This window comes from Ranitomeya imitator, chromosome 3, assembly GCF_032444005.1.
Source record: "Ranitomeya imitator isolate aRanImi1 chromosome 3, aRanImi1.pri, whole genome shotgun sequence".
Taxonomy (NCBI): Eukaryota; Metazoa; Chordata; class Amphibia; order Anura; family Dendrobatidae; genus Ranitomeya; species Ranitomeya imitator.
The window spans coordinates 396,420,348-396,433,821 of NC_091284.1; the positions used below are offsets into that span (position 1 = coordinate 396,420,348).

The window sequence follows — 13,474 nt, forward strand, 5'->3', positions numbered from 1 at the left end:
ACCTTCAAAGTTTTAAAATTAGCAAATTTTTTTAAATTTTTGTAAAATTTCATAAGTAAACGTGAAACAAATCAAGCTAATTTACCACTGTCATAAAGTAAAAAAAGGCATTCAAAATCACTGGGATATATTGAAACATTCCAGTGTTATTGACACATTAAGTAACACGTCAGATTTGAAACCTTTGGCTTGGTCATTAAGTGGTTAATCCCCAGGCTTTATAAACGCCACATTAAAACATTTTTTAGACTCTTAACTGGTGTTAGATTAGATAACAAAGATCATTATAAGAAAGATCTTGATCTACTTTGTCAGTTATGGCGTCAATGTGATATGGATCTGAATTAGATTTTTTTCTTTTCCATAGTTCACTCGGATCTTTATAATAAAGTTTTAACAACTCCTAAATGAGGTTAGCCCTGCACACCTAGGTTTAACGATAAGCTCTTATGTGTGGGCCTCTCAGGATCAGGCAAGCTGCTACAACAACAACCACCTGTACTGGAACCCGTTGTGACAGTCAACCCCAGCTTCCTCTCAGAAATAGGCTGAACTGGATGGACAAATGTCTTTTTTCGGCCTTACTAACTATGTTACTATGTAAATATTGGTTTCCCTACAGTTAAGAGACATTTCACATAGTCGTCAACACAGATGCTACAGTAGAAGATTAGTAGAGATTTTTCCAGTGTCTATTAAAGTGAGGCCATATAGTGTCTAATATATACTGCCCATGGATCGGGAAGCATGAACCAGCTGTCAGGTTCCCTTTTAAGGGAGCCTGTCATGTGAAATAATGCCATTAACCTGCAGATATAGAAATAGATTTCCGACTGAGAGCCCCAGTGCCAGGAGAAAATTAACTTTATTCCCCTGGCAGCATTCGGATGCCATATAAACATAAGGATGAATGTCCTCGGGGAGATCAAAACATCCAACACCGCGGAGACACCATCACGTGTTTCTCAACGCAGTGATCCAGAACACTGCTCCCATCCCTTATGGGAAATATGCAAATGCATGTAGAAAAGCCGCGGAGACACCATCACGTGTTTCTCAACGCAAGCAATGAATAGCCAGGTCTTTCACCGGGAAGGAACAACCACGGGAAGGGCAGCATCCAAAAAGGAAAACCAACTATGCCAAAACATGGTATCCATCCACAGACAGCAGTTTAGGGGTATTTGCCCCTCATCAGTGTGGAGTAGGAAACTGGCTATTAGGAGCAGTGCCTGGTGAAAGACCTGGCTATTTATTGCTTGAGTTGAGAAACACGTGATGGTGTCTCAGCATTCGGATGACAGTCATAGGTGTGCAGCCGGCATGGTTTCAGTAACAGCTCTGTGCATAGAGAGGGGCAGCTGTAACCGCGCCCGACACTGACTCACAGCCGGCCTTAATTTTGAGCCTGCTGTCAGTGCAGGGGTGCAGTTACAGACGCCACTCACTACGCACAGAGCTCCTGTGACTGACAGAGCGAGCCTACAGGGGAGAATGAAGTTTATTTGTTCCTGGCAGTGGGGATCTCAGGGTGGGCGCCAAACAGTGTCAGAATGCTATTAAGGTGCAGATTAACCCCATATCTTCAGGTTGACAGCGTTATTTCACATGACTGGTTTCCTTTAAGTCTTGTAATTCTAGAAAAAGAAAAAAAATATAAAACTTCCATGCCCCCCAAAAATGGCACCTGGCAATGATTATTATACCAGTAGAACGTATACAACCTCTTGTTTTATTGTGTAACAGCATCGGATACAGTTGGTTTTATTATATTATTATTTAGCCCAAAAAATGGTTGCAGAAAACTCTTGAAACTGAAATTATAGTGGATAAATTACTCCAATTTTTTTCTTTCCTCACAACATAGTGAAAACGGAATATTGTTTGATGAACCAGCTATATACGGTAAGTTGAAGAGCTCATAAAAATGTATAAACAGAGAATATATCCTTATTACAGGGGTAAGGTGTGTCTTTCTTGCTTCTGTGGGTCGACCATAGTAAATATCACTGGTCTTGAGATTTATTTTGCCTAAAGAAAACACAGGAATATTACATGTCACATACATTCCAAACTGTCTTTAGTGTGTACTTGTTGCACTTACCTATTTGGGCTGTGTTCCTTTTTTCACATGAATATTTTCTTCAGGCACAATCTCGGCTTCTCTCTATGGTCAAGACCAAACATCAAAAGAATTATGCAATTTTGTATTATACTGTAACAGATATGTCTTGAATTTTTACAAATTCTACTTAATGGGGTTGTACCAAATTTGGAAGTTAAATTGGGATTATTGGGGGGTCCCAACGGTAGTACCCCCGGCAATCGGAAAATTATCTCCTGTTACCAAACTTGATACAACCTCTTTAAATAAGATTGCTTGGCAATTTTCATAGCCAATTTTCGACAGTGAGACCTGCATCTATCACACATTTATGGTAAATCCTTTGGATATGCCATAAATATTAAAGATGGGACAAAGCCTTTAACTTCAAATTCCATCACACAACCCCTTGAATAAATGGCATAATGATAGTTTAAATAATATAATAAAGGCCTCAACACTGAAATTGCAAACCAAAAAGGAATGGGATTATGGAAATCACAGGATCGATAGACATGTTAATTATATCAAATTACGAAAAACTGAATCAAAATTTTAAAAAAATCTTGATTTATTCATTATCGAGTATGTGCGCCACGCACAGAAATACATGCACTTACACACAGTGATATGCCATCAATGAGTTTACTAATGGCTGTCTGAGGAATGTTTTGCCATGCTGAATGCTCTTGGGCATGGAAATTATCAAGATCCACTGTTGGCAGCTCTCCTTGCAATTGCTGACCAATGACGTCCTAGATGTGCTTGATGGGAGATAGGTCCGGAGACACTACAGGCCATGGTAGTATGTTAAGACCACGCAGACTGCTCACAGTTGCACCAGTGTAAGGCCACGTTCCCACCTTCAGTATTTGGTGAGTCTTTTACCTCAGTATCTGTAAGCCAAAACCAGGAGTGGGTGATAAATACAGAAGTGGTGATGTGTTTCTATTATACTTTTCCTCTGATTGTTCAACACCTGGTTGTGGCTTACAAGTCCTGGGGTAAAATACTGACCAAATACTGAAGGTGGGAACGTGGCCTAAGGGTGTGACAGGGACTGTCATATACCTGTCCCTGAAGACAAAAATTGTAGTGTGAATACTGTCATGAGTTTTACTGTGTCATGTGAAATGTAAAATATATAGACTGTGATAAGCATTGAAGGTATAATATGCATAGTGTTATAAGTACTGATGCTGTTGTGTGGATACTGCAAGCTAATGCCTAAGGTGACTCTGGGACCCTCAGCTCAGGTATAAGAGAAAGTGCAGGGTAAACACAGGTTAAAATATAGGTTAGGGTTTAGGACCCAGCGTAGAGCAGATTAGACAGTGATAGGAAGTTAGGTGCATACTGTTAGAGGATAGTAACTGTAGTTAGGTAGTGATGTTAGAATATAGGTGAAAGGTTAAGTTGCCCAGCAACAGACTGCTGGGCAGGACAGAGTAATGAAACAGTTAATGTTTGGGACATGCCCAGCACGGGACAGGGTAAGTCAAGCAAAAAGGAAAAGCATTTCTTGGTTTAGTCAGACAGTTTAATGTGAGGTTTGTGTGAAGTTCAGGTCCAAGTGGCAGTGGGCTAGAGGCGCATGAAGCACGTAGCGTTCTGACAGCACAAGGTTGAATTTCCTGAGGACATTCCTGTAAAATCCAGGGACTATGGCCCAAACTAGGCACTTGGAAGTGTGCCTTATTCCCATCCATACAGAGCCTGATGGGGAAATACATGAGGGAAACATTGCGAATCTCTAGAGTACTGTGGGGCTTGGACAGGAAATTCTTGGGGCTGACAGGAGGATCAAGCATAGGGGTTGAACAAGCTGAAAGTGAGTAGAGGCTGAAATTGTGCTGTATTGATTAAACTGAAAATGGAGGGCTCTGTGCCCGAAACTGCATGATAAAGTCTGTAGTATCTGAACTGTGCAGTACAGTTGAATTTGATGTAACAAACCGGGTGTTCCCTGATTTGTGTGCGGCTGATCCTGGGTCTAAGGGCTCATAATCACTTGCACGAAACTTGTATGAGTCTCGCAGGCAATACCCGGCACTGCACCTGGCACAGAAGAGCGGAGCATGCGGCTGCATGTATTACTACGCGGCCGCACGCTCTGATCTGAGTGCTGGCAGCAGCGCCGGGTATTGCCGTGCGAGACTCATTCGAGTTTCGCGCAAGTGAGTATGAGCCCTTAGGATGTGGATGCAGCAGAGGCCTCTGGCCTGAAAGTAAGAACACTGGATTCTACACAGCACAACATTGATGGGCAGGGACACTGTTTATTTGTGAGGGGCCAGGGTGTGGAGAAGCAGCTGCTCGCCCACGGCTACCGCCCTGAGCACCTTAGACCAGCAACATGCGGGCTGGTGTTGTCATGTTGCAAATTAGCTCCTGTCACACTTTAGAAAAATGTTATTTGCAACTTGAGCTGCCAGCAGTGGATCTTCATTGTTTACTTTCCCGAGTGTGTTCACCTTGGCAAAGAACCATTAAAGGAAATCTGTCACCCCTGGGACATTTTTAAGCTTTTTATATGGGCATACAGATGATAGAATTGTTTATATAGTCTTGTTGAGAAATCATCTTTTAATCCTTTATGTTATTTAATTCTTCCAGACTCTGGGTCATGCGGAACCTGGAAGAAAACTCCTGCCTCCGGTGTTCATTTTCCTACCACCTTCTCCCATCAGCGTCACAGTGCCCTGTGATATGTATTGGTGGCCCCGGAATCCCCCGCCTGCGCCCTGCAATAGCGCGATTATACTTACCTTTTCCACCCTTCTATGGGCATTGGCTTCATTGTTCTTCTGTGGCAAGGCACTGCTACTTCAGTTAGTTAACATAAAGGATGGAAAGATGAATTATCAACAAAAACACCGCAGCTATGAGGCATACAGGTACAACTATTTCAACAATTATGTCACCTGTATGCCCATATTAATAGCTGTAAAGCATCCCAGGGGGTCAGATTCCCTTTTATAACCTCAGTGATAACATGCCAAAGGCATGTAAGTGTGTGTATTTCTGCACATGGTGCCAATACTTGATAATAAAGTGAGATGCTTGGAAAATGTAGTTTTAATATTTTTTCATCATTTGAATATCATTAATATATCTGTCAATTTAGTGATATATATATAATTTCCCGACTTTTCAATGTTGAGGAGTACGTAATGAAAATTCTTTGCTCTAAGTGGGCCGTTTGTCTAATATGCGCGTGTGTGTGTGTATATATATGTGTTGGTTATGGCTGAAAGTGTTGGCACCCTTGAAATTATTCCAGAAAATGAAGTATTTCTCCAAGAAAATTATTGCAATTACATATGCTTTGTTATACACGTTTTTTCCCCCGAGATGTATATTGGAACAATACAATAAAATAGAAAAAAGCAAATTGGACATAATTTCACACAAAACCCCTAAAGTGGGCAGGACAAAATTGTTGGCATTTTTCTAAAATTGTGGGTAAACAACTTTGTTTCAAGCATGTAATGCTCATTCAAACTCACCTATGGCAAGTAACAGTTGTGGGAAATATGAAAATCACACCGAAACCAGATAAAAAAGAAGATAAATTGACTCATTCTTTGCAATGTTTGTCTGTGTGTGCCACACTAAGCATGGAGAACATGAAAGAGAAGAGAACTGTCTGAAAAAATTATTGAAAAATATCAACAATCTCAAGGTTTCAAGTCCATCTCCAGAGATCTGGATGTTCCTTTGTCCATGGTGCGCTACATAATCAAGAAGTTTACAACCCATGGCACTGTACTTAATCTCCCTGGACATATATGACAGAGAAAATTGATGAAAGGTTGCAAAGCAGGATAGTCCAGATGGTGGATAAGCAGCCCCAATCAAGTTTCAAAGAAAGTCAAGCTGTCCTGCGAGCCCAGGATGCATCAGTGTGAGTGCAAACTATCCAACAGCATTTCAATGAAATGAAACATTATGGAGCTGGCCCAGAAGGACCCAACTGCTGACACAGAGACAAAAAAAAATCTATATGCAGTTTGCCAAAATCTGTGTGAGTAAGTCAAAATCCTTCTGGGAACGCTGTCATGATCCGTTCCGGAGTTTAGTCCTGTCTGCTCTTTCTCTATGTGGATCATGTCAAGGGTTAACTTTGATCTGCCTCATTCTGGGCTCGGGTTTGCTATTTAGATCCCAGGTATCCTGAGGGTGGTGTCAGCTATAGCTCTGTCTTTGGCGTGTGAACCTGACTCTGGAAGCCCTTGATTTGTCCTACTGTGAACACTGACTTGTCCTGTGTCTCTTATCTCCCCCTGCCTGCCCTTTCCCAGTGTCTCTTTGTTTGTCTGTAGTTCTGCTTGACTCTCTGGTTCTGATCTCCTGGCTTGGTTTTTTGACTCTGTTTCAGTTTGTCCCTATTGTACCGTATTTTGCCCGTCCTGGTTTACTGATCCCTTGCTACATCCTGACTTTCCATTCTGTCTAAATCCTTTTGTACTGGTGAGCTGTCTTGAGCTCAGACTTGGCTTTCCTGACCTCGCTCTCGCCACTAGGTGGCGTTAGGTGGCGTCTGTTCAGTTACTCTGTGTGTGCAGTCTGGCTTCCCTACCAAGCTCCCCCTGGTGGAGGTTGCGCTGTACTGCACTGCGGCTGCATGACAAACGCTTCTTCTGGACAGATGAGACCAAGATAGAGCTTTTTGGTAAAGCATTTTCTTCTACTATTTAACAAAAATGGAATGAAGCCTACAAAGAAAGGAACACATTACCTATATTCAAATATAGTGGAGGTTCAAAGACGTTTTGGGGTTGTTTTGCGGCCTCTCGCACTGGGTGCTAACCATCATGAAATCTGAAGATTACCAAAGGATTTTGAGTCGCAATGTAGTTCCCAGTGTCAGAAAGCTGGGTTTGCATGCTAGATTATGGGTCTTTCAGCAGGACAATGGCCCCAAACATTCTTTAAGAAGCCCCCAGAACTGGATGGAAACAAAGCACAGGAGAGTTCTGAAGTGGGCACCAATGAGTCCGGATCTAAATACCATTGAACACCTGTGGAAAAAAATGTTAAAATTGCTGTTGGGAGAAGGCACCCTTCAAATATGAGAGAGTTGGAGCAATTGGCAAAAGAAGAGTGGTCCAAAATTCCAGTTGAGAGGTGTAAGAAGCTTGTTGATGGTTATAGGAAGTGATTGGTTTGAGCTATTTAATGCAAAGAGTATGCAATCAAATATTAAGTTGAGGGTGACAACAATTTTGTCCAGACCATTTTTGGTGTTTTGTGTGAAATTATGTCCAATTTGCCTTATTTTCAGTTTTTTTTTGTGTCGTTTCAATACAAACAAAGTAACAACAAATCCAACGAATCACACACTTCATTTTCAGGAACAATTTCAAGGGTGCCAACACTTTCAGGTGTGTGTGTGTGTGTGTATACACACACACACACACACACACACATATATATATAATATCATATTCCAAATTATTATGCAAATTATATTTTTCCCAGATTTTCTTAAATGGTCACTGCAACTGCGTCAGTATAATGTTCAAATGATTAACCGTTACAGCATAAATTAAATTTTATTGGGCAAACCTGCAAACGATAGCAGTATTTTTTACAAAACGAATAAAACTTAAAATCCCTGTTCAAATTTATTATGCACAACAGAGTTTCCAAACATTTCATAGGTTGTAAAGAGCTTTAAAATTGTCCTTTGTTGAATTTGAAGCATGAAGAAGACAAAAACTTTTGGAATCAAAAACATCTTAACAGGCCAAGTTTATTTGAAAACCAAAAAATGTAACCTTTATGACACTTAAATCCAATTTGCATAATAATTTGGAACACAGTGTATATATATATATATGCATATATATATATATATATATATATATATAATGTACAATGTTGTCAATTATTTTTAAGGCTCAGGTTAGCAAGAATAAACGAAGCAATAAGTCACCACTCCCCTGCTGCTCCCGAGTCCTCGCTGGTCTCTACTTCCTAATCCCATCTCGATATACAGGTAATGCCATTCAGCAAATTCCAGGCCACAGCTGTGACATTCATCATCCAGTGTTTGGCTTAGCAGCATCCAAATACTGTGTGTTGAGAGGAGCCAGAAAGCAGAAACCAGTGAGAAACCTTGAAGCGGTTGGGGAGTGGCGGTGATGACTATTGTTCTTTTTTTTCCATCAGAAGCATTGAAAAAACACATTAGTGGTTAGGGATCATGATATTGATGATATGAGGGATGATGCACCCACATGGAACAATTGGAAAACGATATTGATATATCGCTAAGAGCCTTGTTTCCTTACTTTTCTCTTTTGATATTTATGACCTTTCTTTTTCATACTACACTATTGGAATGAAGTGACATACACATATTTCATTTATTTCCCTTTTTTTAAAATTTTTCAGTAACTATTGCAATATACAGCAGTGTTCTTTAGCAATATTATGTACAGTTAAGTCCATATATATTTGGACAGAGACAACATTTTTCTAATTTTGGTTATAGACATTACCATAATGAATTTTAAACCAAACAATTCAGATGCAGTTGAAATTCAGACTTTCAGCTTTCATTTGAGGGTATCCACATTCAAATTGGATGAAGGGTTTAGGAGTTTCAGCTCCTTAACATGTGCCACCCTGTTTTTAAAGGGACGAAAAGTAATTGGACAATTGACTCCAAGGCTATTTCATGGACAGGTGTGGGCAATCCCTTCGTTATGTCATTCTCAATTAAGCAGATAAAAGGCCTGGAGCTGATTTGAGGTGTGGTGCTTGCATTTGGAAGGTTTTGCTGTGAAGTAAACATGTCGTCAAAGGAGCTCTCCATGCAGGTGAAACAAGCCATCCTTAAGCTGCGAAAACAGAAAAAAAACATCCAAAAAATTGCTACAATATTAGGAGTGGCAAAATCTACAGTTTGGTACATCCTGAGAAAGAAAGAAAGCACTGGTGAACTCAGCAATGCAAAAAGACCTGGGCGCCCACGGAAGACAACAGTGGTGGATGATCGCAGAATAATCTCCATGGTGAAGAAAAACGCCTTCACAACAGCCAACCAAGTGAACAACACTCTCCAGAAGGTCGGCGTATCAATATCCAAATCTACCATAGAGAAGACTGCATGAAAGTATATACAGAGGGTTCACTGCACGGTGCAAGCCACTCATAAGCATCAAGAATAAAAAGGCTAGACTGGACTTTGCTAAAAACATCTAAAAAAGCCAGCACCGTTCTGGAAGAACATTCTTTGGACAGATGAAACCAAGATCAACCTCTACCAGAATGATGGAAAGAGAAAAGTATGGCGAAGGCGTGGTACAGCTCATGATCCAAAGCATACCACATCATCTGTAAAACACGGTGGAGGCAGTGTGATGGCTTGGGCATGCGTGGCTGCCAGTGGCACTGGGTCACTAGTGTTTATTGATGATGTGACACAGGACAGGAGCAGCCGAATGAATTCTGAGGTATTCAGAGCCATACTGTGTGCTCAGATCCAGCCAAACGCAGCCAAACTGATTGGTCGTCGTTTCATACTACAGATGGACAATGACCCAAAACATAAAGCCAAAGCAACCCAGGAGTTTATTAAAGCAAAGAAGTGGAATATTCTTGAATGGCCAAGTCAGTTACCTGTTCTCAACCCAATTGAGCATTCATTTCCCTTGTTAAAGACTAAACTTCAGACAGAAAGGCCCACAAACAAACAGCAACTGAAAACCACCGCAGTGAAGGCCTGGCAGAGCATCGAAAAAGGAGGAAACACAGTGTCTGGTGATGTCCATGAGTTCAAGACTTCAGGTAGTCATTTCCAACAAAGGGTTTTCAACCAAGTACTGAAAATGAACATTTTATTTAAAATTATTGAATCTGTCCAATTACTTTTGGCCCCTTGTTAAGGAGCTGAAACTCCTAAACCCTTCATCCAATTTGAATGTGGATACCCTCAAATGAAAGCTGAAAGTCTGAACTTCAAATGCATCTGAATTGTTTTGTTTAAAATTCATTGTCGTGGGGGCGTGGCCTATCTGCTGATGGAGTAGGTCGCACAGAGTGGGAGCTCCGTGTCCAGGAATCTTAAAGCGGCTCATATCTACCTCTCCGGTGTCCTTCCTCACCTCCTCGACTTCGGTGCCGGTCCCCGGTGCGGTGGTGAGTGTATGGGGAAATCCAAAACTGGCTCCCGTGATCCTACCAGGAGAATTCCTGACTTCTTTGCGGCCTCCTCACAGCCACCGCCGGAATCCAAGATGGCGCCGCCCTCTCCCAGGCCTTCCCGCTCTTCACAACGCAACGCTCAGGCGTTGCAATCGGGCGCTGCGGCGTCGCATCCAAGCGGAGCAGCGTCGCATTTAGGCGGAGCAGCGTTGCATTCAGGCGGTACAGTGTCTGATTCGGTTGACGGTCCGGTGACTGCTTCTCTCCTCAAGGGCTTGCTTGGAGACCTCAGAACCTCCATCCAAGAGGATATGCGCACTATGCTGGCTGAATTGAGAGGGGAAGTGGCGGAGCTGGGTAATCGCACTGACCGTTTGGAACGCAAGATGGCGGAGCTGGTCTCTTCTCATAATGAACTCTGGGACGCTCATGAGACCCTGCAAACCCTGGCCACTAAAACCCACGCTAAAGCCCTGGACCTGGAAGATAGGTCCAGGAGAAATAACGTCAAACTTAGAGGCATTGAGGAATCTGTCCTGGCAGGGGATTTGAAGCTATTTTTGCAGGGAATTTGTGGTCGCAGCTCTCCCGCAGTTTGCTCCAAAGGACATTATAATTGACCGCGTGCACAGGATCCCTAAACCGTCTGGCCTAGGGTCGTCCATCCCGAGAGATGTGCTGGCACGCATACACTTCTTCGAAATGAAGGAGGATTTTCTCCAGGCCCTAAGGAAGGGTCCAGCTCTTCCTGAAAGATTTGCAAGCATCTCTGTCTTTCCAGACCTCTCCCCGGGCACTTTGGCCCTACGGAGGGCCTTTGCCCCCTATACTACCACCCTCAGAGAGAAGGGCATCCCGTACCGCTGGGGGTTTCCTACCAAGCTCCTCATCTGTAAAGATGGATCAATCACCACCTACCTAACTCCGTCCCACGCAGCTACTGCTTTCGCCAAATGGGGACTCTCAACTCCTGACTCTCCGATCGCCGTGACCCTTCCTAAGCATGGAGCTGGTGGAGGTCTCAGGGCCCGCATTACACCGGACTGGGAGGTGGCCTGAGCCCACTGCAACAATGGTTCCTGGCTATTTTCCCGCACGGATTCACTTGGTTTTTTCTTTTTTTTTAAGCTGCGTCGATTCCTCTCTCGAGAGTATCCGCAGCATTTGTTTGCCCCATAGGTGAACTGTTTTTCTGATTCTCACCTCTTGGACTCAGGGTATCCCTGAATGGACCTCGGTCCACTGGTTTACTTGTTGTATGTCTTGTTGGTTTCCCTTTTTTTCCATTCCCTTCTCCCGGTCTCCCCCTACTTATGCTCTAGCCTATTGGCCACATGTTCTCGACTCTTTTACACAGGTTATTGGTGTCCTGAAGTTTACAAAACTGTTTACATGCCCTCATTATGAGTATATCGCTGTATTCAATTAATGTTAATGGTCTCAACTCGCCGGGCAAGAGGTCTGTGGTATGGCGTCAGTTGGGCAAATCCCGTCATGATATCCTGTGTCTTCAGGAAACACACCTGCTGGAATGTGATAATCCCAGAATGCAGTCAGGTTTATACCCGCATCAATTTTTTGCCAATGGCCCCTCAAAAAAGGCGGGAGTAGCCATTTTTTTCAGCAAGTCCAACTCCTTCCAGCTGGTTCGCTCCATAGCGGATCCGTTGGGTAGGTTCATTGTGGTTCTATGCCTTATTAATAATGCCCCCTATACCATTGCCTCGATCTACGCCCCCAATGTAGGGCAGCTTAAGTTTCTGGAGGGGGTCTTCCAAACTTTGCACGATATCCAACATGGTCATAAACTGATTGCTGGTGATTTCAATGCTCCAATGTTTAGGGACTTGGACTGCTCTGCCTCTTCCCTGTCAAGATGCGAAGCAGGTCCCCTGACTAATTCTTTCAACCTACATGATATCTGGAGATATTTGCATTGCGGCGAGAGAGACTACACGTTCCTGTCTCCCAGGCACGGCTCCTACAGCAGGATTGATTTTGTGCTGGTGAATGACGTGGCTCTCCCTCACTGCATTTCAGCAGATATAGGCAGTATCACCTGGTCGGACCATGCCCCGGTGTCCCTTACCCTGAGAGATCCCTTGGCCATTAGGCCCCCCTTGCACTGGCGTCTCAACCCCCATCTCCTCGCTGACCATTCCAACTCCCAGTGTATTGAGGAGGCCTTGGGGGAATTTTTTGCCTCCAATGATACCCCTGACATAGGTGACGACACCCTTTGGTTTGCCCACAAGGCGGTAATTAGGGGTCACTTTATTAAGCTGGCAGCAAGGGCCAAAAGAAAGTATAATGCAGCTCTCCAGTCCGCCCTAGATGAATTAAGTCGCCTGGAGTCTGCTCACAAATTATCTCCTACCCCAGCGCTTCTCTCCGACCTCTCTAAAGCGCACATGCATGTTCGCAATCTGCTTCCCATAAAGCTGAGAGGGCCCTGAGGAAAACTAGAGCTAAATTTTACACAATGGGGGATCGAGCGGGTGCTGTTCTGGCCAGACGTGTTAGGAAGAGAGAGGCTCAATCCAAGATCCCATTTTTGCTCAAGCCTGACGGTTCCCGGGTGTGTAATCCGATTCATATCGCGGAGGAGTTTGCATCTTATTATTCCTCGCTCTATGATCTCGGGTCTGACCTAGGGATTCCCCAGCCTTCGCGGGAGTCAATTTTGGCGTTCTTGGAGAAGGCTAATCTCCCCTCAGTCACCCAGGAGCAGCTCTCCTTCCTAAACTCCCCCATTGTCGAGTCTGAACTCTCACAGATTGTCAGAGAAGCCAATAAGGGTTCCTCCCCGGGGCCTGATGGTTTTTCTTTCCTTTACTATGCTCAATTCTTCTCTGTCCTCTCCCCCTATCTCTTGCGCCTTTTTAATAATTGGTTGTCGGTGGGCAGTATTAGGGCTAAGGGGTTGGAGGCATCCATAGCGACTCTCCCCAAACAAGGGAAACCCCCAACATCTCCGGGGAACTTCCGCCCGATAGCACTTTTAAACTGCGACGTTAAGATTTATGCAAAAATCTGGGCCAACAGACTGTTCTCGGTTCTCCCTAGTCTCATCCACCCCGACCAGGTTGGGTTTGTTCCTGGCAGACAGACCAGGGATGGTACCAGGCGCCTGATAGATCTTTTGGATGTGGTGGAGAGGGGGAGCCTCCCCAGTGTATTTCTCTCGCTTGATGCCGAAAAGGCGTTCGACAG

The 13,474-nt window shown here is 43.6% G+C and overlaps 1 protein-coding gene across 1 annotated transcript in view; it reads right to left on the reverse strand.

Moving 5' to 3' along the window:
• Positions 1-1,712: 1,712 nt before the first annotated feature.
• The window catches only part of DCDC2B (doublecortin domain containing 2B), a 102,778-nt gene continuing 91,016 nt past the window's right edge, over positions 1,713-13,474 (reverse strand). Inside the window, exons 11-12 of the mRNA XM_069759814.1 lie at positions 2,105-2,167; positions 1,713-2,031 (exon numbers count right to left, since the gene is read on the reverse strand). Coding sequence (XP_069615915.1) covers positions 2,105-2,167 — 63 coding nt within the window. The 3' untranslated portion in view covers positions 1,713-2,031. The remainder of the gene's footprint in view (positions 2,032-2,104; positions 2,168-13,474) is intronic.